This window comes from Mytilus californianus, unplaced genomic scaffold (assembly GCF_021869535.1).
Source record: "Mytilus californianus isolate M0D057914Y unplaced genomic scaffold, xbMytCali1.0.p SCAF_9, whole genome shotgun sequence".
Classification (NCBI taxonomy): Eukaryota; Metazoa; Mollusca; class Bivalvia; order Mytilida; family Mytilidae; genus Mytilus; species Mytilus californianus.
The window spans coordinates 3,133,007-3,160,072 of NW_026262745.1; the positions used below are offsets into that span (position 1 = coordinate 3,133,007).

Sequence of the window (27,066 nt, forward strand, 5' to 3'; positions counted from 1 at the left end):
GGCTTCTTGTCCGCCTCAGAATGTAATGAGGTTTGATAAAAAGAAGATTTCTAGGTGCAAACACTGAGTTTTTTTTTGTTTTTTTATTGGAGAATTTACATGCCTATACATTCCGGAATTCAAAATGTCGGCTCCCCTTTGTTACAGACAGGGAGATAGAAAATTTTGCGTTGATTGTCATCCAATCAGAACCATTGAAACAAAATAAATGCATTAGAAATGTGTATGTTAACATATCATTATATTGCTGGCAACATATTTCTTTTTTCAACGTTACGACCTTTTTTCACAAGAGTCAAGGAGACTAGTTACATTCTATTTGGATATGGATAATTTGTTCATGCTGGATACCATTGACATCTCTTGTACGACAAATGACTTGTAGAACTTTGAAATAATCATTTGTGTTTTTATACATTATACTTTTTGCATCATACATGTTCATTTTAATATTCCACGAAAGAAATAGATTGACTAATATCCTACATCTCCTTTTATTCATAGGGTGAAACCCTTTTTAATTCCTAATTAAACCAGTTAATGGAACAATTTCATATAAGTTTCGATATCGCGTATGAAGGTTATCATTTTGATTATCATTGTCGTTTACTTAACTGTAACACAATTTAGATGGTAGATATACATGGCATTATTTGTCTAGACCTATAATCACTTATCACAGTTAAAAATAAAAATGCCCTACTTAAAACGATCCAAATATGGTGGACATGTTAGCAACGGAAGACTATGTCACCATTGCCGTGTATTTTGGAGTTGTGTTGGCTGTTGGACTTTGGGTAAATAAACATAAGCCATAATGTTTTATGATAATTATGTTATTTGTTTTTATAAACGTCATCTATGCAATAACATTTAAATTACACTAACAATGCTTAGTTAAGCAATTATCTCATGAAACTATTTTGTGTCTAACGTTCAAAATGCCTGAACTATGTATGCATCTGAAATGAGAGATTCAAAATTGCAACCGTATTGTTGTTTTTAAATTGAGCCCTTCCGTAGAACATTTGTATTACTTCATAATTATAGATTACGTACAGAAATGTTCTAATACAAAAGAAAATGTTACAATACTTAATATACTAAAAATTGTAGATTAAAACTGAAAGAAAAAAATTAAAATTAAAAAAAAAAAGTTCCAACCCGCAGAGACAAAGTTGACCTTAGATGTATATGGCTATTTGTCATATAGCTCCTAATATATACCAGTACTTATACATCCTAGGCTTTCAAATTTTGTATTTGAAAAGATCCCGATGAAGGTACATCCAATAAAGTGCTTCGAACGCACCAAATTTATATAGCGTTATTTTTATAAAATATATGTAGTTACATATATAAGCTTTATTCCATTTTATAGTCCACATTTCGTCCAAATCGTGGGAATGTTACTGGTTATTTTTTGGCGGGAAAATCGATGCACTGGATACCAGTAAGTATTTTAGATAGGCAAATTTTAAGAATTAGAATTATTTCCTTCCTGCTCGTCTTAAAGCTCCATAAACATGTTAGTGTGAATTTTGATTGCATTACTACGAAAGAAAATGTGTATCAGCCAAAGGGCAAAAAGCTATATAATAAATTTCACTTTTCTTGTTCTGTACTGTTTATTATAAATACACAGTGGATCTATAGTATACAATGTGTTTCGTTTACTGTCAAAGGATAGCATAAATAGCTAATAACTTTTCCAAGTCTAATAGAAAGGGTAATATTTATATTTATCGCTATTTTACGAAATTTTCCTTTGATCTTGCTGACTGATAATTTCCTTTCTCAGCGGAGTCGAGTGATATGAATAATTATCGCTAGAAACTAAGGGGGCACGTGGCGTTGCTAATGAAATTGACATGAAATTGACAACGTCGTCATCTAGGTAAAATATCGATAAACAGATTATCATTGGTCATCTCAACTCGATTGCTTTTCTCACTTTCGCCGTACCGGCTCAAGCGAGAAAATCAATCTCGTTGAGATAATCAACGATAATCTATAAGTATTTAAATTTTTGACACGTAGCGAAGTTGTACCCTCACGATCGAAAGTGAATCATTATGCTGATGTAATTTGGTTATTCTAACCATCTCATATAGAAAAAAAACGGATTTGTTCATTTGCATTTGTACAGTTTTACAACTTAGGACTGACTGGGTAATAAAAATATGGTCACTTAGGTCTTCTTCCGACTGGCAGTAAAATCATTGCCATAGTGGGTTGTGCGGGATGTAAAAGTACCGTCCGGTCTGTCTTCGCGGAGAGAGAGTCCCACACTCTCTGCACGTTACGAACCCTTGCAACAACTCTTTGGTGGGTTCATAGGTGGCCTGTTGCAAGGCCAAATGTCTGTCCCTATCCGATATACCCTCATTTTACATGCAGTCCAAATTTTCCGACCTTCATCCCGGGCGCCCTCTATTACAGGACCTACCTATTTATTGTTAATTTGTTCTCGTCCTAAACATCCATGACATATCATCAACTGGTGTTAAGCAACCACAAATCAATCAATCAATCAACTCACTTTAGTAACTGTTGCAGTTTACACAATATTTTTGGTATTTGGTATTTTATATTGTAATCTTGAGCTTGGAATACAAATGTTTAATGTCTTTAATTAGGTAAATGTAATATTTTTATCAAACCTCTGACTGAAATAAGTACAAATGTAATAGTATTATGTAGTGAAGTAGAAATTACGACATTGTATAACTTGTATACTGTGTGTCAGCTAGGGTTTCAATTATTGGCTCATTGTACAAATGAAAACGTATGATTTAAAATTGTCTATCATGCAGGCCTAAGTCCAAATCATTTAACTTAACCCCACCCCATTGTAATGAGCGTTGACATCGTTCGAAAAAAAATCCTGATGAACAGAGCTTCAGTGTTTGCGTGTAAATTGTACCTTTTATAGTTACTTTTTATATATCACAGCTTCAATGTTAGTGTGCAAGTTGTACAAAACATTTCTTTTCTTTAATATTAAAGCACAAAGGCTTATGTGTAAATTGTACAATTAAGGTTGGTTCCAATGATTTCCTTTCTTTGATATTAAAGCACCATGCTGATGTGTAAGTTGTACATTTGATTTTACGTCGATTACTTAGTTCCTATCTTAAACATCAATTGAAAGCTTCAATTTTTGCGTGTGAATTGCATATATACATAATAACAAGGAACATGATCTCTTAAGAGCTCTTTAACCGACTGATATTAATAAACAAAACATACATGTAATAACATCAGATTCATATACAACACAAACATACAGACAGCACATACATGTATTAATCATGTTAATACATAGATATCACATGCAAAATAAAAGCTAAGCAAGATATATATTAAAACAGATGTCAAATATCAGCACATAGTAACACACAATATGTGTATCCAAGTAGCACATGCAAAATTAAACACTATAAAGCACAAGCAAAAGACTGCAAGCAGCAACAGCACAGATAATGCATAAGCAAAGCAAATAAATATTAAATAGAAATAACTGCAAAGAATAAAAAATAAAAACATAAAACAAACAGCAGGCTTCAAGGTCAAGTCATGTGGCAGCAAGGAGTTACATTATTTACAAGAACTGCAGGTACAACTTTCTGAAAAACACCAGGTGGAGACAAAATTTTTGAACTGGCCAAAAGGTGATAAGCTCCTTGCCTCATTTGGCAAGGAGTTCCAGAGTCTTGCTGCCTCATAACTAAAGCTTTTCTTACCATACCTTGTTGTTTTTGGCCGTGGTATATCCGCTATGCCTTTGTACCTGAAGTTATATGAATTTTCTTTAATGTGTATTAAATTATGTAGGAATTCTGGACTTGATTTATTAACTATTTTATAAGTCTCTAATGCCATGGATCTCATTCTTCTGATTTTTAGTGCTGGGAGCTTAGACTGTTCAAGGAGTGTATCGTAAGAATTTTTGTAGTCATCATAAATGAATCTGAGTGCTCTTTCTTGTATTTTTTCTATTTTCTTTGTGTTTTGTTCACTGCAGAAGTGCCAAGTGAGAGGACAATAGCTGAGGTTTGACAAGATAAATGAGTGGTATATTGTAAGTTAAGAAAGTCTGGTGAGATGAGTGCCGATCATTTCAGTACGTTTAGTTGTGCGGCTTTTTTTACATATATTTGAAATGTGAGTGTTGAAATCCAGTTTAAAGTCTATTGTTACACCTAGAAGTTTCACCTTATCGTCACATTTTATGTTGAATCCATTTAGGTTGAAGACCATATTTTGAGTGTGTGTTTTTTTTACCTATGGCAATTGCCTGGATTTTTTCTGGGTTTGCCTGCATTTTGTTGAAAGAGAACCATGATATTAGGGAGTTACTATCTTCCTCTAAAGGTTTTATTACTGATTCCAAAGTAGTACCTGATTTAGAGAGGGTGTTATCATCAGCATAATTATATAAATCACAGTGTTTGACAAAAAGAAAGATGTCATTTATGAATACATTAAATAATACAGGGCCTAATATAGATCCCTGAGGAACACCTTTATAGAGATTACTTTACTTTACTTTACTTTATTTCAGGTCGGTGCATCAATCTATGCCAGTAATATTGGAGCTCCAATGTTTATTGGTTTAGCTGGAACAGCTGCTGCTTCCGGGTTGGCTGTTACTATTTATGAATGGCATGTAAGGTTTGGTTGTGAATACACTACATTTCTTATGAATGAACATAAGGTCGCATGGCCGGCAAAATGGACCCCTCCTCCCGGTCGCATGTATTATGTATTGATTGAGACATAGAAAATTACATACTTTTTAAATCTCGGATTTGAAGGGCAACAACAATATTAATTGATGAGTCTAGAATTTTCCAAAAGTAAACGGGAAATCTTCAAAATATTTTAATCTGTCAATAAAGTATAACTTGAGGTAAATGGGTAATAAGTGGCATCCTTTGTCGCAGAGAAATTACAGTAAGTGTTAGGTGTTTTCTGTATACATAACTGCAGGATGTCTTGAAGACAGTATTCTGTAGTATTATCTATACTCTCAAAGAATTCGGTTCGTATAGTCTAGATTGCATTCAAACAGAAACGCCAGCATTTTTTATCTGCATTTTTTGAAATATCAGACCTTCTATTGTTTACAAATTTTCATATTACCATTATTTTAATTGAATACGTGCGTTATCCGTTACGCAGTCGAAATTAACCACTATTTTTTATCTTGATAATAAAGAGAATATTTTTGTTCAGAGAAAAAAGTCCTCCTTAAGCCACTGCAACACTGCAGCACAAAGAATATGTTTTGTTTGTTTGTTAAGCTTTCATTGTGTCATAATATAAATATATTATTTTCTTTACAAACAGGCAGTGTTTATACTGATAGCTCTGGGTTGGATCTTTGTACCAGTGTATGTATCAAGTGGAGTAAGTTGTTTCTTTTCGATACCAAAAAATTACTAGATACTAATATTGTCTAGTAACCGCACAAAATCGATGAATTGCTGTTGTTTTCGTGAAAACTTATCCATCAAACAAAGTAACTACAAAATGTCAAAAATAAATATATAATACAACAGTGAAAAAGAGAGAAAGCCTGACACGGTACACACATTTTATATACCGAAATAAACATAATGAAATACAAATTGAATAGTTGTTTCTGAACTTCAAAGAATAAGAGTCTGATTGTACAACTTCTATAATGGACAAAACGCCAAAACAACTATGTTTATGATAATGTTAAAAAAAAAACAAAGAAACAACAACAAAACAAATAGTTGAAATAGATACATGTAAATATTATATTACTTTGAAGTTCGTTACTCAAATGTCGTCAGTTTACCCAAAGAAAAGCAGGGAGTGTCAAGTAAAACGACATCGTAAAACCTGTTACGGACATTTGGGAGAGCTCTATGACTAAGTAAACAGTCGCGTGTTAGGAAGGTGAAACACTGAAACACAGAAATGATGAATCAGTCCGTGATGGGGAACGTAGCCGTTGTGATTATTGATTTTAATCTTAACTCAGGAGAAACTTAAGAGTTGAGAGTATGACAGTATGTGTCTATACAGTCAATAAAGACACCATGCTCTGACATGTTGTGAAAAGGCTATCTTGACCTTGTGTTGTTCGTTGTTCGTTGTTCGTTAATTGTCTTTGTTTTTACGTCGAAGGAGTCGAGTGTTGGTGACTGATGTGGTGCATTGTATTTTGATTGAATTGCCATATTATTTTGTGTTATGAACACAAAACGCTCGTCTGGCGTACAAAAGTATAAGCCTGGTATATTTTATGAGTTTATGAAAATTAATTTAAAAGACGCAAGTTTGACACAACTGTCATTACCAATCTCGATCGCAGTTCGTATTTAAAATCCAACCTTGGTTTGCATTTATACACACCTCTGCCAATTCAGACTTAGAAGCATACTTTTTGTTCCACTGTTAATGTTCAGCATCCTCACAAATAGATTGATATTTTTTGTTAAATTAACATGACCATTCAATTACAGGCGTTTACTATGCCGGAATACCTTAGGAAGAGATTTGGTGGAAAACGAATTCGAATGTACAGCTCATTTTTTGCTCTTATTGGATATATTTTTTTCAACATTTCTGTAGGTATAAGTAATTTCTAAGATGGATGGAACTATTTTATACGGAAGCGTATTAGCGCCACACGTTTTTTTTTTTTTTAATATTTCTTCCTATGTTTGCGTTATAACGCAAACATTTGCGAAATAACGCAAACCTTTGCGTTATAACGCAAACCTTTGCGAAATAACGCAAACCTTTAAGGAATAACGCAAACCTTTGCGATATAACGCAAACCTTTGAGGAATAACGCAAACCTTTGCGAAATAACGCAAACCTTTGCGTTATAACGCAAACCTTTGCGATATAACGCAAACCTTTGCGAAATAACGCAAACAGTTGTTTTATTTTATTTCTTATTTAAGTTTCAAAGGAAGCAGCTGTTATAAATGGAGGAGGCTGCATATATTAAAATTTATCACCCTTTGTACTCATTGCAATGTAAAATGCTTGAGTGTTTAGCACACATCATGGGATAATAATGAGCAGGATAATACATGAATATATATATATATATATATGTTACAAAGAAAATTGAGTAAATTGAAGTTATACCGAAGAAAATAAAAAATCAACCCCGCTAGTGTAGCCGAATTTAAGTATACTTCCGAAGTAAGCGCTCGTTTGAGCATTGTGTAAGATTGGTTAGATTCAAACCAGCAACCCTTTTCCATAAATGTATACTGTTCCCAGGTTGGGAGGGGGCGGTGGTTGCAGCAAACCTTTGCGTTATAACGCAAAGGTTTGCGTTATTTCGCAAAGGTTTGCGTTATAACGCAAAGGTTTGCGTTATAACGCAAAGGTTTGCTCCAACCACCGCCCCCTCTCAACCTGGGAACAGTATATCTAACATTACAATGTTTGTGTATTATAACGCAAAGGTTTGCGTTATTTCGCAAAGGTTTGCATTATATAACGCTAAAGGTTTGCGTTATAACTCAAAGGTTTGCGTTATTTCGCAAAGGTTTGCGTTATAACGCTTCCGTAATTTTACACATCATGTATCGAAGCTTATAATATAAAAAGATTACATTTATTTTAACTTTAAACAAATATTCAAATGCATGAATTATTACGTTTTGATGTAAACAAATCTCAGGTTATGAAAATCCGATTTATTTGTATTGTATTTGTAGAGCAGCAATCAATCAATCAATCACATGAAAATTAAATTGGAATAATGAATATGATGAATATGATGAATATGAAAGCTAACATTTAAACAGGAATAAAGTAGAATATAGAATAATATATTTTATTTTTCCAAATTACGGAATCCATAAAGAGCATATAAATCAGATACAACGATTGAAGTAATTGGGTCAACAATTGATTGAATACGAAGGTAATGCCTATAAATGTGATGATATTTTGAACAATAAAAAAATATTAAATAGACAAATGTTTCTGTTTAATTACTGCAGGCAGAGATATACTCAGGAGCGATATTTCTCAGACACATACTCAAATGGAACATGTACCTTTGTGTGGTAATCATATTAGCTGTCACAGCTGTTTTTACTATTGTTGGTAAGATAAATTGCATTGTTCGACTGATTAATTATATTATACTGGAGTGAAATATCCCGGTTAATTGTGCAATTTTATTAGTTACATAGTGTGGTAGTGACCTAATACGATATATATATGGGGTCAGTAAATTCCATATGGGGTGAGAGCGAAGATATGGAATTATTGACCCCATATATATCGTATTAGGTCACTAGCACACTGTGTAACGAATTTATCTTACCGACTATCTTAACATGTGTCATTTAGACTAATGCCTTTTCAAAGTGATCATTTCTTCAATATAAAGAACATACTTCCATTGGTCTATACACAAACATATGCCAACAATAACAACAAGTTAGCTTGTTGCTATCTGCATTTTATTTCAATCGTTCATCATCAATGGCTTTGTTTGTTGAAACGTTTCAGATGTTTCATCAACGCCGTGTTGTTTTTATAAAGGGACGTAACACCACTACCAACCGTGTATTAAAATAAGCCACGCCTACTAACCCCATATGAAATATACACGGTCTCCATGTGGTAGCTTTTTACCAATGATATTCCTAGAAATGTATAGGAGGTAAGATAAGATTGGTTACCTAACAGGGGATGTGAGCCCATATCCCCTGTGAAGGAAAAACAAAGATAAAAAATGATAACTAGTGTTGAAATTAGGATATTCCAGTATAATATAATTGTTATTCAGGCTTCATGGCTGATACGGACTCATATTCCCTGTCAATGCCCTATACCCCTTCGCCTGGCGCCCAGGAGATATGAAACACTGACAGGGAATATGAGCCCATATCCCCTGTGAATAATATATCTGTATATTTAAGGGGTGTTTCCTTTAAGGAAAACAAAAGAAAATAAATCGAGTGTCCTTATTTAGACGTAGACTTTTTTTATTTTTTAAATCCAAAAGTACACCTTGTGTCTGTAAGGTGACACATTTAAATGTCTATCAATCAAGAATATATCCATTAGATAACATGTCCCACTTTAATTTGCATATATTTTAAAAGTTCAAATCATACTGAATATGTGAACTGTGCTACATTTGTTTACGTTTCAAGATGGTGTGATTACAAGTTCATGGTAACCTTAAAACCTGGAGTTGAACTTGGCACGGCACGAAACTGCAAGGACGGACGCATACACATAGTCGGAAAAATAGATACCATCCCTTTTAATCGTACGCGGGGTATAAAAACTAAAGGCTCTAAAGAGCCTGTGTCGCTCACCTTGGTGTATGTGCATACAATGTATCAAACAAAGGACACTCTCCAACATTGTAGACGAGAATAGACTTCATGACAAAAATCTCTATTTTGTTGATCTTGTATTACTGATCTTTTAGTCTGTTTAGTTTCTCTCTATTTTCTTTAGTTTTTGCTCAAAACACAAAAGAGCGTAAAAACAATTCTCATTTAAGGGCAATCACTCCTTTAAGAGTGACAGTCTACTAACTATATCGGCAAAATTTGACTTTTAATAGATCTTGCCTTGCTGATCATTTTTGTGATTAAAAGTGTTTATTTATCTATTATAATTCAAATCATATAAGGCATAACGGAAAAAAATGTTTCTCTCTAAATATCATAGTTTTCATGATAATAGGCAAAAATGAAAAAAATGGTAAAATTTGTCATTTATGGGCAATAACTCCTATAAGAATGTGTCTAACAGTTTTGACGTATACATATGGACAATTGGTTGAGCTCATTATTCTGAACATTTTTGCTCCTTTCAGATTTTGTCTGTTTATAACGGTTAAAAAAATAATAGACAAAACTTGCATTTTACCCCTATGTTCTATTTTTAGCGATATCGACACATTTTTTAAAACTATATACCCTAATGATGATTGTGGTCAAGTTTGGTTAATTTGTCTCAGTAGTTTCAGAGGAGAAGAATTTTGTAAAAGATTACAAAAATTTACAAAAATTGTTAAAAATTGACTATAAAGGGCAATAACTCTTTAAGGGGTCAATTGACCATTTTGGTCATGTTGACTTATTTGTAGATCTTACTTTGCTGAACATTATTGCTGTTTACAGTTTACATGTATCTCTATCTATAATAATATTCAAGATAATAACCAAAAACTGTAAAATGTCCTTAAAATTACCAATTAAGGGGCAGCAACCCAACTACGAGTTGTCTGATTTGTCTGAAAATTTCAGGGCAGATAGATCTTTACCAGATGAACAATTTGACCCATTATCAGATTTGCTCTAATTGCTTTGGTTTCAGAGATATAAACCAAAAACTACATTTTACCCCTATGTTCTATTTTTAGCCATGGCGGCCATCTTAGTTGGCGGACCGGGTCATCGGACACATTTTTTAAACTAGATACCCCAAGGATGATTGTGGCCAAGTTTGGTTAAATTTGGCCTAGTAGTTTCAGAGGAGAAGATTTTTGTAAAAGTTAACGACGACGGACGACGGATGCCAAGTGATGAGAAAAGCTCACTTGGCCTTTTAGGCCAGGGGAGCTAATTAAGCCTTTTAAAATATTTATTCTTGCAGGCGAATGAGCATGGCCTTATTTTCTTACAGTTCTTGTCCAATTCATTCATGATCGTGTTGTTGTTTTGTCTTATGATGATATTAATCATACTTCCATAGTGCTGCTCATGTTCTGCTGTCACGGCGATGTCATATATTTGGCCTTTTAAACTTTTTGATTCGAGCGTAACTGATGAGTCTCTTGTAGACGAAACGCACGTTTGGCGTACACAATTTTAATCCCGGTATCTATGATGACTTTATTTATATAAGTTGTTGTTTCGAAAATCTCGGTAACAAAAATTTTTTGCAAATCTCTTCTTTTTTTCACAAAGTGTGGCAACAAATCTATATTAAGTTGTGGAATGAGTTTTGATGTGAATCCATGATAAACTTAAGATACAAGTCGTAATATTGAAAAGAAATAAAACAATATGTTTAAATTAAAACATTTTTCCCATTCTACTATTTTTTTACTCCTTCTACTAAAAACTTAGTACATGTAAGTTAAACAATTTTCTGTTTAGATCTATGAAATGTGTTAAAATATATCAAACTTTTTAAAAGATCTTGAAAATATGAGAATAAAAACATACATGCCTGTCCGTTTTTCAGTATTGAACAAGATATTGAAAAAATAATTAAATTAAATTAATACCATTTGGCTTCTTGTACTTAATTGTTAAGGATGTTTGCTGCTCGAATTTTGTTTGCCAAAAAATTGCCAAATGCATTATTGCCTAGCAACCCATTTGTATATTATGTAAATACTATTCCTCATGTTTTTTTCTGTGCGTTGCATAAAACGTTATTGCAGAGCAACCCATATGTATATTATTTTACATTTCTTTCTTCCAATTAATTTCATATGGAAATGAAGATTCTTCTCGCGTCGAAAAGTCAAGATCTTTGAATGCTTGTACCTGAGAAACAAAAAGATTTAAAAAAAAAAAAAACCATGAAAGATGGATTATATCAATTTGTGAAAATAACTTAGTTGAATTTGAAAGAAATGTTGACTATTTTCGTAATAACAGCCTGTGGTAAATTTTGTTTGTAGGTGGTCTTACAACTGTAATCTACACAGATACTCTACAATCAGTTGTTCTCATCATCAGCTCCATTATATTATTTGTCATTGGTAAGTGGCGTATGCATATTTGTCAATTGTGGATTGAGAATATATTATGTAAATGTAGAAATAGAGAAGTAGACACCGTATTCCTCGTTGTACTCGGACCAGAAAGCAAACATGTCCCAGGTTAGGCGAGGGTTGGTGGACAGTTGTCTCATTGGCAATCATACCGCATCTCCTTTTTTTTTTATATGAACAATGATTCCCAACTCACAATCGGTGGCATCGGATTTAACGTCCCCAATTAAAGCTACCAGCTGACAAAGCTACGTATTTAAACGTCCCGAACAGCTAACTCAAACGTCAAAAACCATCCATCAGCACTGCTATTACCGTTAAAAATATGTAATCCAAGAGCTTGTCATTGATTTCCATTACCACAGAAGTTTCTTTTTCGTAATACAGAGTATTAATAACGAAATGGACTTCTATAAAAAAAAATTTAAAAGACGGATAAAGAAGTAAAAAACTGTTTTGATTTACTTTCAAAAAATAAAAGATAATACATTTGTATGTGGTATATGTCAATGAAATAGCAACTCAACTAGTGTACACAACAAAAACAACTAATGACTGGATGTCCGCATGCAGTCTGTCTTCCAAAGAAAACAGCTTCCTAGATTAAATAAAGCAAAGAGTGAAAGATACCAATGTTTTAAGAAAATTAGCATGATTAATTTAACCTGCAGGTATAATACAGGTCGGCGGCTGGAACGAAATGACGGAAAAATATATGCACAGTGCTGCAAACTATACACTTATGAACCAGTCATTATACTCATGTGGAATGCCTCGTGATGACGCTTTGCATATATTCCGAAGTGCTACGACTGGTGATATTCCATGGACTGGGGCTTTGACAGGATTGTCCATTATGGGACTTTATGTTTGGTGTCAAGATCAGGTTAACAACTTATTCTGAATACGATAAAGAATTGTCGTTCTTATTTTTAGAATATAAAAAGATACTAGATTAAACCTTATACAATAGATTATAATTTGTAACACATTGAAAATATGGAAAATGAAGGTATGTTTCATCAACGGTTACCTTTTATACACAGGGTAATCGTCAACATTTGTACCTCAGTGTTTTTTTCTTTATGACTATATTTGATAGAAAGTCTTATTTATTTCAATATTGCAGTGTGTGAAGGATTGATTTATTGGTTGTTGTTTGCTTTACGTCCAATGGCAAATATATGTGAAGAAACACGATAGATTACACAAAGCGTTATCAAGAAACTTTTCATGATGTGGACAGACGGACAATTATATTGCGAACAGAACAAATAAACACAAAAAACCACAAAAACCACAAAAGACCCGGAATGTACGTATTACTACTCCCTAAAACTACACAATTAGAGGATAATCCTGATCATACAGAACCATAACCACGAAGACATTCACAACGACAACAACAAAATGTACAGATGTAATGCTTAATATAATTTCATTTTTTTAATCAATTTTTCACATTTGCGATGCTGTTTTCAAGTTGACTTTGTTGAATCGAAATACACAATTTGTGTGCCGTTTCTTTTGATAGCTTACCGTACAGAGAACACTATCAGCCAGAGACATGGTTCATGCTAAGGCTGGTACACTATTAGGTGGCGCTTTAAAGCTATTGGGGTTACTAACATTTATCGTTCCTGGTATGATTAGTCGTATCTTATATCCAGGTGAGCAAAATTAAATAAACCTAATAAATTCTTGGTCTGACAGCTCATGACAGTTTGTTGCCTGCAGTTTGTAATCCCGTTCATGTTCTTAGTTTTATGCTTTGTCTATCAGCATTGCAAATGTCTGTTTTCTTATAGTGCTTTTGCTTTTTTTGCTTATTTTAGCTAATCTCTATTTATTTGTTTTTATTATGTTGCAAGGCCCTTTACTTTGCTTATTGTGTTTTACCGCATGTGTGCATGCTTCAATATTTTTGTTTAAAGTGCTTGATTGAACCTTTGTGTTTTATGTATTCATAATATAATATAAACTCTTGAGTTCTATGTTTAATTGTATGTGTGCATGTTTGTAATTTTCTTGTACCGACTATAAATAAATCTTAATGTCTTATGTCTTATTAATTCATTTATAATTTGAAAACAGCAAATGAAAATTGAGAACAATTAAATGTGGGCTTCATTTATTGTGTTGAAATTGAGTGTATAAGGTATCGATGTGTTCCTTTGAGTACATTGTAAATACTATAGAGTTTGTTTTCCTTGAGGTGACATTGGGACTGGAACTAATAGAAAATTCTGATGACGTGACAAACTCCCATTTGTAATGGCCGACCTGATATTCTATATAAATATGGGTTATCTTCCTTTTATCGTAAACAAAAAATAACATGACTATGAAAATGTTACAAATAGCATGCGCTTTATAAGAGACTTTACTCCCAGTCTCCAAAACTTTTAATTGTTTAATAAAAAGACTTGTGGTTTTCATATGTATCTTTTCTCAATTGTATAGCCTATATTGTATAGACTATTGGCTAAGCTAATTAACAGTTCGATAAGGACTAATTTGCCAAAAATGTATTGCAGATGAAATTGCCTGTGCTGACCCAGACAAATGTGAAGCGTTCTGTAACAATAAAGCTGGTTGCAGCAATTTTGCCTATCCTGTTCTTGTTCTTCGGTTGATGCCAAAGGGTACGTCAAATCAAAAATTCTAAAACAGACATTAATGTTTGTGCGCAATGCATTACAACGCAGAGAGATTAATTAGTAAGTTTGTCGAACTCGCGAGTTTTTAAATACAAAGTGGTACCTCAATTGCATGTGTCTCTGGTTGATTGAATACATTAACTGAAATGGGACTTATAAAATGAAGAGAAAGCTCGAAACAATCAAATTGTATTGCTTTATAACTGGAAACGACAAAATACTAATATCGCCTTGTTCGTCACAAATGTTAGTCACTTTGAGTTATTTTATACAACATTGTCACTAGCAAGTGATCTCAATTAAAAACTATAAAACTAATCTTGTCACTATGTCTTTTTCTCAAGTTATTTCAGCTTTTCAAATAAATAATCATAAATATGAAACAAAGCAACTCTGGACTCTAGATATTTTTCTTCTGCCTACTTGTTTTGTTTGGTTGCTGTCGTATACACTACATCTCCCTTGCTCAAACAACTTGCGCAGCATTGTTTATCATTCATACTGCATTTTTTTTATCACCTTACTGGTAGGTCTAAGAGGATTAATGCTGGCTGCACTATTGGCAGCACTTATGAGCTCATTGACATCTATCCTTAACAGTGCAAGCGCCATTGCCACCATGGATATCTGGAAACAGTTCAGGAAGAAGGCAACACAAGCAGAACTAATGGTTGTTGGCAGGATAACCGTGATGATTCTGGTTGTTATTAGTATAGTATGGTTACCAATCATGGACGCGGCTCAAGGAGGAATGTTTTGGTTTTACTATGTGGGAATACGGTCGTACTTCTTACCACAGATGTGTGTCATGTTTGTTTTAGGAATGTTTTGGAAAAGACTGACAGAACAGGTACGTACTTCTTACCACAGATGTGTGTCATGTTTGTTTTAGGAATGTTTTGGAAAAGACTGACAGAACAGGTACGTACTTCTTACCACAGATGTGTATCATGTTTGTTTTAGGAATGTTTTGGAAAAGACTGACAGAACAGGTACGTACTTCTTACCACAGATGTGTGTCATGTTTGTTTTAGGAATGTTTTGGAAAAGACTAACAGAACAGGTACGTACTTCCTACCACAGATGTGTGTCATGTTTGTTTTAGGAATGTTTTGGAAAAGACTGACAGAACAGGTACGTACTTCTTACCACAGATGTGTGTCATGTTTGTTTAAGGAATGTTTTGGAAAAGACTGACAGAACAGGTACGTACTTCTTACCATAGATGTGTGTCATTGTTGTTTTAGGAATGTTTTGGAAAAGGCTGACAGAACAAGTACGTACTTCTTACCACAGATGTGTGTCATGTTTGTTTAAGGAATGTTTTGGAAAAGACTGACAGAACAAGTACGTACTTCTTACCACAGATGTATGTCATGTTTGTTTTAGGAATATTTTGGAAAAGGCTGACAGAACAGGTACGTACTTCTTACCACAGATGTGTGTCATGATTGTTTTAGGAATGTTTTGGAAAAGACTGACAGAACAGGTACGTACTTCTTACCACAGATGTATGTCATGTTTGTTTTAGGAATGTTTTGGAAAAGGCTGACAGAACAGGTACGTACTTCTTACCACAGATGTGGGTCATGTTTGTTTTAGGAATACTTTGGAAAAGACTGACAGAACAGGTACGTACTTCTTACCACAGATGTGTGTCATGTTTATTTTAGGAATGTTTTGGAAAAGACTGACAGAACAGGTACGTACTTCTTACCACAGATGTGTGTCATGTTTGTTTAAGGAATCTTTTGGAAATGACTGCCAGAACAGGTACGTACCTCTTACCACAGATGTGTGTCATGATTGTTTTAGGAATGTTTTGGAAAAGACTGACAGAACAGGTACGTACTTCTTACCACAGATGTATGTCATGTTTGTTTTAGGAATGTTTTAAAAAAGGCTGACAGAACAGTTGTTTAAGGAATGTTTTAGATGTGTGTCATGTTTGTTTAAGGAATGTTTTGGAAAAGACTGACAGAACAGGTACGTACTTCTTACCACAGATGTGTGTAATGTTTTTTTTAGGAATGTTTTGGAAAAGACTGACAGAACAGGTACGTACTTCTTACCACAGATGTGTGTCATGTTTGTTTAAGGAATGTTTTGGAAAAGACTGACAGAACAGGTACGTACTTCTTACCACAGATGTGTGTCATGATTGTTTTAGGAATGTTTTGGAAAAGACTGACAGAACAGGTACGTACTTCTTACCACAGATGTATGTCATGTTTGTTTTAGGAATGTTTTAAAAAAGGCTGACAGAACAGTTGTTTTAGGAATGTTTTGGATGTGTGGCATGTTTGTTTAAGGAATGTTTTGGAAAAGACTGACAGAACAGGTACGTACTTCTTACCACAGATGTGTGTCATGTTTGTTTTAGGAATGTTTTGGAAAAGACTGACAGAACAGGTACGTACTTCTTACCACAGATGTGTGTCATGTTTGTTTAAGGAATGTTTTGGAAAAGACTGACAGAACAGGTACGTACTTCTTACCATAGATGTGTGTCATTGTTGTTTTAGGAATGTTTTGGAAAAGGCTGACAGAACAAGTACGTACTTCTTACCACAGATGTGTGTCATGTTTGTTTAAGGAATGTTTTGGAAAAGACTGACAGAACAAGTACGTACTTCTTACCACAGATGTATGTCATGTTTGTTTTAGGAATATTTTGGAAAAGGCTGACAGAACAGGTACGTACTTCTTACCACAGATGTGTGTCATGTTTGTTTAAGGAATGTTTTGGAAAAGACTGACAGAACAGGTACGTACTTCTTACCATAGATGTGTGTCATTGTTGTTTTAGGAATGTTTTGGAAAAGGCTGACAGAACAAGTACGTACTTCTTACCACAGATGTGTGTCATGTTTGTTTAAGGAATGTTTTGGAAAAGACTGACAGAACAAGTACGTACTTCTTACCACAGATGTATGTCATGTTTGTTTTAGGAATATTTTGGAAAAGGCTGACAGAACAGGTACGTACTTTCTTACCACAGATGTGTGTCATGATTGTTTTAGGAATGTTTTGGAAAAGACTGACAGAACAGGTACGTACTTCTTACCACAGATGTATGTCATGTTTGTTTTAGGAATGTTTTGGAAAAGGCTGACAGAACAGGTACGTACTTCTTACCACAGATGTGGGTCATGTTTGTTTTAGGAATACTTTGGAAAAGACTGACAGAACAGGTACGTACTTCTTACCACAGATGTGTGTCATGTTTATTTTAGGAATGTTTTGGAAAAGACTGACAGAACAGGTACGTACTTCTTACCACAGATGTGTGTCATGTTTGTTTAAGGAATCTTTTGGAAATGACTGCCAGAACAGGTACGTACGTCTTACCACAGATGTGTGTCATGTTTGTTTTAGGAATGTTTTGGAAAAGACTGACAGAACAGGTACGTACTTCTTACCACAGATGTGTGTCATGTTTGTTTAAGGAATGTTTTGGAAAAGACTGACAGAACAGGTACGTACTTCTTACCACAGATGTGTGTCATGATTGTTTTAGGAATGTTTTGGAAAAGACTGACAGAACAGGTACGTACTTCTTACCACAGATGTATGTCATGTTTGTTTTAGGAATGTTTTAAAAAAGGCTGACAGAACAGTTGTTTAAGGAATGTTTTAGATGTGTGTCATGTTTGTTTAAGGAATGTTTTGGAAAAGACTGACAGAACAGGTACGTACTTCTTACCACAGATGTGTGTCATGTTTGTTTTAGGAATGTTTTGGAAAAGACTGACAGAACAGGTACGTACTTCTTACCACAGATGTGTGTCATGATTGTTTTAGGAATGTTTTGGAAAAGACTGACAGAACAGGTACGTACTTTCTTACCACAGATGTATGTCATGTTTGTTTTAGGAATGTTTTAAAAAAGGCTGACAGAACAGTTGTTTTAGGAATGTTTTAGGTGTGTCATGTTTGTTTTAGGAATGTTTTGGAAAAGACTGACAGAACAGGTAAAAATGCAGATAAATATTTTTGACATTGAACAGAAATATGAAAATAAAATTCAATACAAGCAATAGTGAAAATAACATTTTATAAACTTGGTGTGTTCGAGGCGATTTTCGGAATTTATCTTCATTCGGAACTCTCAAACCTCAAAATACGATCGTACTTCTTACCACAGATGTGTGTCATGTTTGTTTTAGGAATGTTTTGAAAAAGACTTACAGAACATTCAAAAATGCAGATAAATATTTTTGACATTGAAAAGAAATATGAAAATAAAATTCAATACAAGCAATAGTGAAAATAACATTTTATAAACTTGGTGCGTACGAAGCGATTTTCGAAATTTATCTCCATTCGGAACTCTCAAACCTCAAAATTTGAAAGACAAGCTTGAATAGATACTTAAATATTTGAGGAGCTAAAAGACTAAAAGTGACACAAAACGAAGCATAACCAGGTAAGCTCATCTTTACTTGAGGAAGTTGGAACATCAGTGTCTTAATATTTTCTCATCTATAAACGGAGAATTTTAGATTTTGTATATCATTTGATGGGTATGGAAAATTCAATTACCTGAAATATAAATGTTTAAATTTAACCTCCAAATTCACTTTGTTGACAACGAATCGAAGGAAAGCAACGACAAAACTGTTTGAAATTATTAATTAAATACGCATACCGAAAAGATATCAAGCAAAAATTAATTGATTTTTAAACAAAAGTATGTTTTTTTTTTCTAAATAGCTATGACTTTAAGCTTGCTTAACGTCAGGGTTAAACAAATTATATCTCCATAAGCAAATTTGGAATGACTTCTTTCAAATAAGAAATGAAAACAAATGTATAAATTACATTCCATTTAAGAATTATCTTAAGAATTTAAAACCTTAAGTTAAAAAAAAATGTAGCAAGTTTTTTGTAAGTCTTAGTAACAATAGATGTCGAGATACTGAAGATAAAATACGACAGATTTTTGACACGTTTGTCTGTAAAAACTTCGTTAGAAACCAAACAGGAATTGCAAAATCTTAACTGGAAAGAGATTTTTTTAATTCAAAACTAGATGGATTGATTGGGTGTTGATTGTTTAACGTCCAGTGGTAAATATCTCATGCATAATCAATGTGACTTCTTTAACTTTGTAACATCTTGCTGTTTAAGAAAACAAAGAGTACTTTTTGTTGTCATGTTAGTTTCTCACATTATCAACTATTCCTTCATACGTGTATTTTGTAAACTATTTGACTTTTACCTTAGTAAAACGAATCGTCCTTGCATTTGTAAATATTTTTAAAGCTTACGTCTCGAATACATTTATAATAAAAATGTTTTAAATGTTTTGATATTTCTTCTACACTTGTGATATGTTTTATAGTTCCTTTATCACAATACATAACATGTATCTCAGAAAAATAAAGAGAAACCATTTCTAGGCAAATATTATGATTTTCAAATGTTATCTCAAAAACAAACTCGCGTGTGTATCTCTATTATCCCATAAATTTCATTTTTGATACAGTCTATTTAAAAAAGTCATAAATTTATGAAATCTATTGTTAATTTATATTCCAACATGAAACACTGGTGGGTATAATTCATATCTAAATTGACCCAGCCAACCATTTCTTTGAGAAATAAATGCTATCTAAAATTTCTGACATCTTAATTAAGTTTCCCAAACGAAGTTTGGGAAGACTTATTGTTTTTGCTCAGTTCTTATTATTATTATTAAGGTCTTTCCTTTTTCAAAAGGGAAAGACCTTACTGTATTTCTTCTGTTTATTATTATTATTATTATTATTATTATTATTATTATTATTATTATTATTATTATTATTATTCTTTTTCCGCCAAACTTTGACGAAGTTAGCAGCCTTAACTGTAAGACGTGTCGCTTTCATGTTCACACTTTGTATCGGTGTCATGAATACCTATCCGGAACTCACCCTTTGAGTCGAAAAATTTTGTCGGTTTGGAGTAATCCCTCCGAAACCAAAAAACCTTGTTACCGTTCCAACACCGTAACCGTAATAGGTAGAAAAAAACCTAATGGTGAAATTTGTTCAGGACCAGACCCCGGTTCTTCGTTACATTTGGATAGAAAAGATTCAACTACTCATTGGTAGGGTTATGCCCCTATGAAAATTAACCGGTGTCGGTTGGCCACCAAAACTCAGAAACCGTAAGTCGTAGACACCTAGGATCTTCACCAATCATCATCAATTCATGTGACTTTGAAAAATTCCTCAAGGTCAAATTGGTATGATGACCTTGACCTTTGACCTAACACATTGTTATGGGAGAATCTCAGAAACCTTAATACTTACAGTAGTTATGAATAGTGGAAAATGTTTGGGTCATGAATGCGCAACTTCGTTACATTTTGACCGAAGAGATTTGACCTTTCTGTAAGGGGCATAACCCCTGTTTTAGGTTTCTGAAAAGACAAAATCAGCTTTTACTATATAACCAAAGGTCCTAGACCCATTGGGTCTTCAGCAATGACATTGGTGACTAATGACCTTGACAAAGGTCACAAGGTCAAAGGTCAAGGTCATGTCCCAGATAGCGAATTATGTGTTTTTGACCTTATTTAAAGGATTTTTAGTGTGTTTTAAAAGTTTTTAAGGTTGATCTTGACCTTTGACCTTTCAACTTTTTCGTCGATATCTCAAAAACCGTTAATCTTACAGAAATAGTAAACAGTGAAAAATGTTTAGGTGACTGAGGCACAACTTTTTTACATTTTGACCGAAGAGATTTGACATATTCTTAAGGGGCATAACCTCCGTTAACGGTTTCTGAAAAGGTAAAATTAGCTTTAACTCTTGAACCAAAGTTCTTAGACCCATGGGGTCTTTTACAATGACATTGTCGACCGATAACCTTCACAAAGGTCACAAGGTCAAAAGTCAAGGTCATTTCCTAAAAAGCGAATTTGTTGATTTTTATCATGTTTTAACAGTTTTTTGTGTGTTTTAGAACTTTTCAATACATTCTACGTCTATTGGAACATTTATTTTACATTACAAAAGGAAAGACCTCTCAATTGTTCAAGAACAATTGACATTTTAATTATTCTTCTTCTTCTTCTTCCGCCGCTTTTAAATTTGAACTTGTCCGCACCCGTTCTCCAAAACCGCTTGTCAGATTGACTTAGGGTTTCACAATAAGTTAGACTAACATGTCTAGTGGTGCAATCAGGGTTTTGTTTGTGCAATGGGGTTTATAAAGGGGTACTTTAAGGGGCAAAAAGAAAAGAGGGTTTTACTATAGAACCCTATGGGATTTTATTTTTAAAAATTTTCAAATGAGTATAAATTGAAAACCGTTTGTGATAGACACAATCTTTTTAATTGAAAATGTTCTAAATGATAAAGCCCATTTAATGAAATACAGGGTTAGTCCCCAGGGGTCACCCACCCCCTGCCATTTAAAAAAGTTCTAATACCTTGTAAGTGGTCAAGATCCCCACCCCTAAACCATTTATGTTTTGGTTTGTCAAGCTAAGATGGTTTGAATGATATACAGGGTTAGTCCCCAGGGGTCATCCCGACCCCCTGCCATTTGAGAAAGTTCTAATATCTTGTAAATGGTCGAGATCCCCACCCCTAAACCATATATATTCTGGTTTGTCATGATAAAGCACATCAAATGTAATACAGGGTTAGTCCCCAGGGGTCACCCCCACCCCATGCCATTTAAGAAAGTTCTAATATCTTGTAAGTGGTCAAGATCACCACCCCTAAACCATATATATTCTGGTTTGTCATGCTAAGATGGTTTGAATGATATATAGGGTTAGTCCCCAGGGGTCATCCCGACCCCCTGCCATTTGAGAAAGTTCTAATATCTTGTAAATGGTTGAGATCCCCACCCCTAAACCATATATATTCTGGTTTGTCATGCCAAGATGATTTGAATGATATACAGGGTTAGTCCCCAGGCATCACTAATGCATATAACTTTACTGGACCAAACCAATTTTCACTGGACTTTGCCCAATGTCAGGCGACGCTGGGAATTACGAATTATGGGAGCTTCGTTTGGGAAACTTCGTAACAGCATCCTGTTACAATCATTTCTTGTTAGCTTTTATATTGATACAATGTTTTTCATTTTTTCATATTTTAGGGTGCGTTTTGGGGTCTCATGATCAGTTTGGTTATCGGCTTGATCCGAATGGTTCTGGATTTTACATTTATAAAGCCATCGTGCGGAAGTGGAGAACAAGACACTAGACCATCAATTATCAGCAAAGTCGATTTCTTACATTTTGCAGCCATTTTATCAGTTTTATGTTTTATTTCTATGGTAGTTATCAGTCTTTTTACGAGACCAAGGCCGCCTAGAAAAGTGAGTTAATTTCTTATGGTTGATAAATTTGGTAATTTCTTAGGGTTAGACAAGAGACATTGGCCAATCGGCTATTGCATGATGCCTAGGATATGACTATCAACGTATTTTAACAGGATTCATGCGGCGGGTGTTATCGGTGTAGTAGGTACTGCTAACCCTTCTAGGGGAACTGAGTGCATACCCGTTTTTGACGGGGTTCGTGTTACTTAATCTTTCTGCGTAGTGTTTTATGGATAGTTTCTTGTCTGTAAACATAAAGATTGACAGACTTTTTGAAAAGGGTCCTGGTGTGATATAAAGTAAGAGAAAATTGGCCCGCCCTCTTTTAACAAAAAAATGTAAAAGTTGCAATATTGTTTAGTAGCATTGCATTTTTATTTTTATAATACATGTACCATTGGTGACAAACTTTTCAATTGTATCATATAGACAATGTGATATTCAAATTCCAGTAGATTGCAACGGCCTTCATTTTTAATATCTTGCGAAGGAAACACATAAAGAAGAAATTGACCCTACAACTTTGATAACAAAACTACAACCAATTTAGGATTCATCCTTTTCAGTCTCAAATATTGTACTTTGCGTTCATTAAAAAGAATCTCCCATTTTTATTTTGGGTTTAATTGGAAGTTAATGATTGAAAAAAAAAGTAATGGTCAACTCAAAACGCGTTTGTGTTCTTGGCTTCCTAAACATATGGTATTGAGCTTATCTAACTTTAAGGTTTAATAATGATTATTCAAGAAACAAGTGTCAAGTGCACTTAGGTCAGTGAGTATTCAGTATTATTTGTTTATCATAGTGTAACCATTATTATCAGGATCTCATGTTATTATCATGATTCTTTAAATCAAAACGGTTTGATATAAATGGAATGCTTTATATTTCCGTATCTCAGAGTTCCGTGTAGCTATTGCGGTTCATTATAATCTTCTTAAAATCTCCCTCTGGAACAACATACGGATGTTTTTATTAACATACTTAGTTAAAGATGGATTATGCATATCCTTAATACATATCCCTACATTTATTAATTTATAGAATATGTTTCTATCTGGCGAAGGTCATGCATACTATCATGATAGAAATATTATATCACAAATTTATAAAACTTTCATCTCTTTTAAAGTAATGCTAAGTTTGCTAAGCTTTATAATCCCCACGTTGATGAATATTGTATCGAGTAATTTCTCGCCATATCCATTCGGAATATTGCACTCGGTTTTTTTAATAAATCTTCAGGCAAACATTTTCTAAAACTTTATCCTGTGACTACAATATTAAGGTGATGGGAATCAGTTATTTAATATTGGATATTTATGTTTCATATTTTCTTAGAATTTATTAAAGCATATTTACCGATAAAATTTGAGTTTACATGGTAACTTAGATATGTAGGCGGTTCTATGAATATAAAGAATAGCTGTAAATTTCGCGGTATCCTTCTAGTAAGTAGACTTAAAAATCATTATAAAAAAAAAATAAGAACAATATATTCAATATATTCAAAAGGAACAACATATGCAAAGGAAAGAATAGATAATACGCAATAGGAACAAGATATGAAAAGGAAAGAATAGATAATACGCAATAGGAACAAGATATGAAAAGGAAAGAATAGATAATACGCAATAGGAACAAGATATGCAAAGGAAAGAATAGATAATACACAATAGGAACAAGATATGCAAAAGAAAGAATAGATAATACGCAATATTCAAAAGCTATTCAAAAGGAACAAGATATGCAAAGGAAAGAATAGATAATACGCAATATTCAAAAGCTATTCATTGAAAAATGTACATACCAAACTATTCATAGGCATTCAAAAGAAAATGTACAATCAAACCATGCAAAGAAACATTTTTATTTTTTTCACCAAACAATTAAAAATAATGCTGTAATTTCATCGGCTATTTTCCTTTTTATTGTTCTTGTAAATCTATTTAGAGATTAATATCTTAATGAAATAACTTTTTTTAATAAGTAGTTCACTTGATCTATCAATACTAAAATTGTAAGACAATATTGAAATATCTGATCCCTTAAAACTACTATAAGAAATGTATTAACAGAAAGTACCAGCTCCAAGGTATATTAAAACAGAGGGAGGCTCATCAAACCTGACAAAATCAAACGCTAAACTAAAGGAACGATCGGAAAACAACTGTTCTTATGTTGTACTGTTACACCACTGTTCCAGGTTAGGGAGAGGGTTGGCGCCATCTCACATGTTTAACCTCGCCACATTCTATATGTGCCTGTCCCAAGTCAGAAGCCTGTTGTTCAGTGGTTGTCATTGGTTCATGTCTGTAATATTTGTTTTTCATAAATTGTTTTAATATATATCAGGCCGTCAGTTTTCTTAATTAAAATGTTTCATATTTTTCATGTCTGGGCCTTTTAAAGCCGACTATACGGTATGGGTTTTACTCATTGTCGAAGGCCGTACGGTTGCCTATAATTACTTGCATACACTTCATTTGAACTTTGGTGGATAGTTGTCTCATTGGCAATCATACCACATCTCCTTATTGTTATATATGTCATATTCCTGACAGGTACAGGAATTGTCCGAAGAAAATCGTGGGTTAAACCTGGTTTGATAGATAGATAAATCTCCTACTTGTATGACAGTTATAAACAGTTTATTATTTAAATTATATGACTAAGATTTAAAAACATTTGAAAGAAGCAAAATCAGTTTGATTTTTAAGAAAATAACCAAAAAAAATACGGACAAGTATCTTTCCATGATAATTAATAGTTCTGTGTATGTTCTAATTATACAAATTATATCAACAGCTTAGAAGGGTAACTTGGTGGACGAAAGACGACGAAGAAGACCCTGAATTGTCTTCAGAGGAAGATGAAGAGGTAGACGAACAGAGAATAAACAAAGATGAAATCATTGAAGACAAAGGTATATATGTATACAAGTACTATAAGCTGTATGTCCACTAATTAGTTTGTTGCATCATATCCATCGATCAAAATTATGTGTTACAACATAGTCGACTCTGCACTAGAATAATAACATTATGTGTTACAACATAGCCGATTATGTACTAGAATAATAACATTATGTGTTACAACATAGTCGATTCTGTACTAGAATAATACCATTATGTGTTACAACATAGTCGATTCTGTACTAGAATAATAACATTATGTGTTACAACATAGTCGATTCTGTACTAGAATAATAACATTATGTGTTACAACATAGTCGATTCTGTACTAGAATAATAACTTTATGTGTTACAACATAGTCGATTCTGTACTAGAATAATAACATTATGTGTTACAACATAGTCGATTCTGTACTAGAATAATAACATTATGTGTTACAACATAGTCGATTCTGTACTAGAATAACAACTTTATGTGTTACAACATAGTCGATTATGTACTAGAATAATAACATTATGTATTACAACATAGTCGATTCTGTACTAGAATAATAACATTATGTCTTACTCAAAACATACATCAGAATTGAAAACTCCAATTATGTACGGTAAGTCTTATTTCAGTGGTTAGCGTCGAGACAACGAAAAATGCACAGAAGTATTAACACGTTTCATGAAGTCACGTGTGTAAAATTCTACACAGGAAAAAATATTTCTATAAGTGATACATGTAATGAAAGTTTTGATCTGAACAAAGTATTTAGACTCTAAAAATTCTTATAATTATTTGGTGTATCACATTTCTCTTTCATTTCTCGTCAGTTTTAATCTGACTTTATTTTTCATTTAGCTGTTCCTGTATCGTTTGGACAACGACTTTGTAAAGCATTTAAAGACTGGGTTTGTGGAACAACAGATGAAGTACACAAACATCAATATTTGACACAACTTGAGATTATCCAGCTAAGACAGAAAATGAAATCAATTGATGAATCTGCTCTGTATCGTAAAGTGTTAAATGGTGCCGCTATAATTATGTCTTTACTGACAGCATTTCTTATAGGCAAATTCAGTTAGATATAAATAGATGTAAAAATTCGCATGTATGCTGATTTTGTAAAAATGTGTACAATTGCAGATTGATAGATCTTTCTATGAAAAAGCTATCTTTTAAATGAATCTAATATGTTTTTTTATTTTTAATTTCAACATGTATGATATATCGAGTTTCGTCTAGTTGTTATTGTAAAATACTTTCGCCAAAGTATGTATGTGAAGGCAGCATTCCGATACAAGTTTCTTTAATGCTAACTTGTAAAAGAAAATGTAATTAACATTTTTAAAAGTCATGTTTATACACCAAATCTTAATTGATCGACAAATCAATCAGTGT

The 27,066-nt window shown here is 33.4% G+C and overlaps 1 protein-coding gene across 1 annotated transcript; it reads left to right on the plus strand.

The window, feature by feature from the left end:
- The first annotated feature begins 76 nt into the window (after positions 1-76).
- Positions 77-26,757, plus strand: LOC127715753 (sodium/glucose cotransporter 4-like). Its single transcript, XM_052221903.1, has 14 exons — positions 77-797; positions 1,382-1,453; positions 4,568-4,672; positions 5,356-5,415; positions 6,504-6,608; positions 8,010-8,115; positions 11,675-11,755; positions 12,439-12,653; positions 13,302-13,437; positions 14,305-14,412; positions 14,958-15,277; positions 22,534-22,755; positions 25,567-25,684; positions 26,524-26,757. Exons 1-14 carry the CDS (start codon positions 720-722, stop codon positions 26,748-26,750), a joined length of 1,953 nt encoding a protein of 650 aa, XP_052077863.1. The 5' UTR covers positions 77-719; the 3' UTR covers positions 26,751-26,757.
- Positions 26,758-27,066: the final 309 nt, after the last annotated feature.

What these genes read in the sequence shown, in the direction of transcription:
- LOC127715753 (XM_052221903.1), top strand. Translation starts at nt 720, where the DNA reads ATGGTGGACATGTTAGCAACGGAAGACTATGTCACCATTGCCGTGTAT. An exon ending in GGAAAAGACTGACAGAACAG is followed by an intron (nt 15,278 to 22,533) that starts GTACGTACTTCT and finishes TTCATATTTTAG; the next exon opens with GGTGCGTTTTGGGGTCTCAT. An exon ending in TGAAATCATTGAAGACAAAG is followed by an intron (nt 25,685 to 26,523) that starts GTATATATGTAT and finishes TTTTTCATTTAG; the next exon opens with CTGTTCCTGTATCGTTTGGA.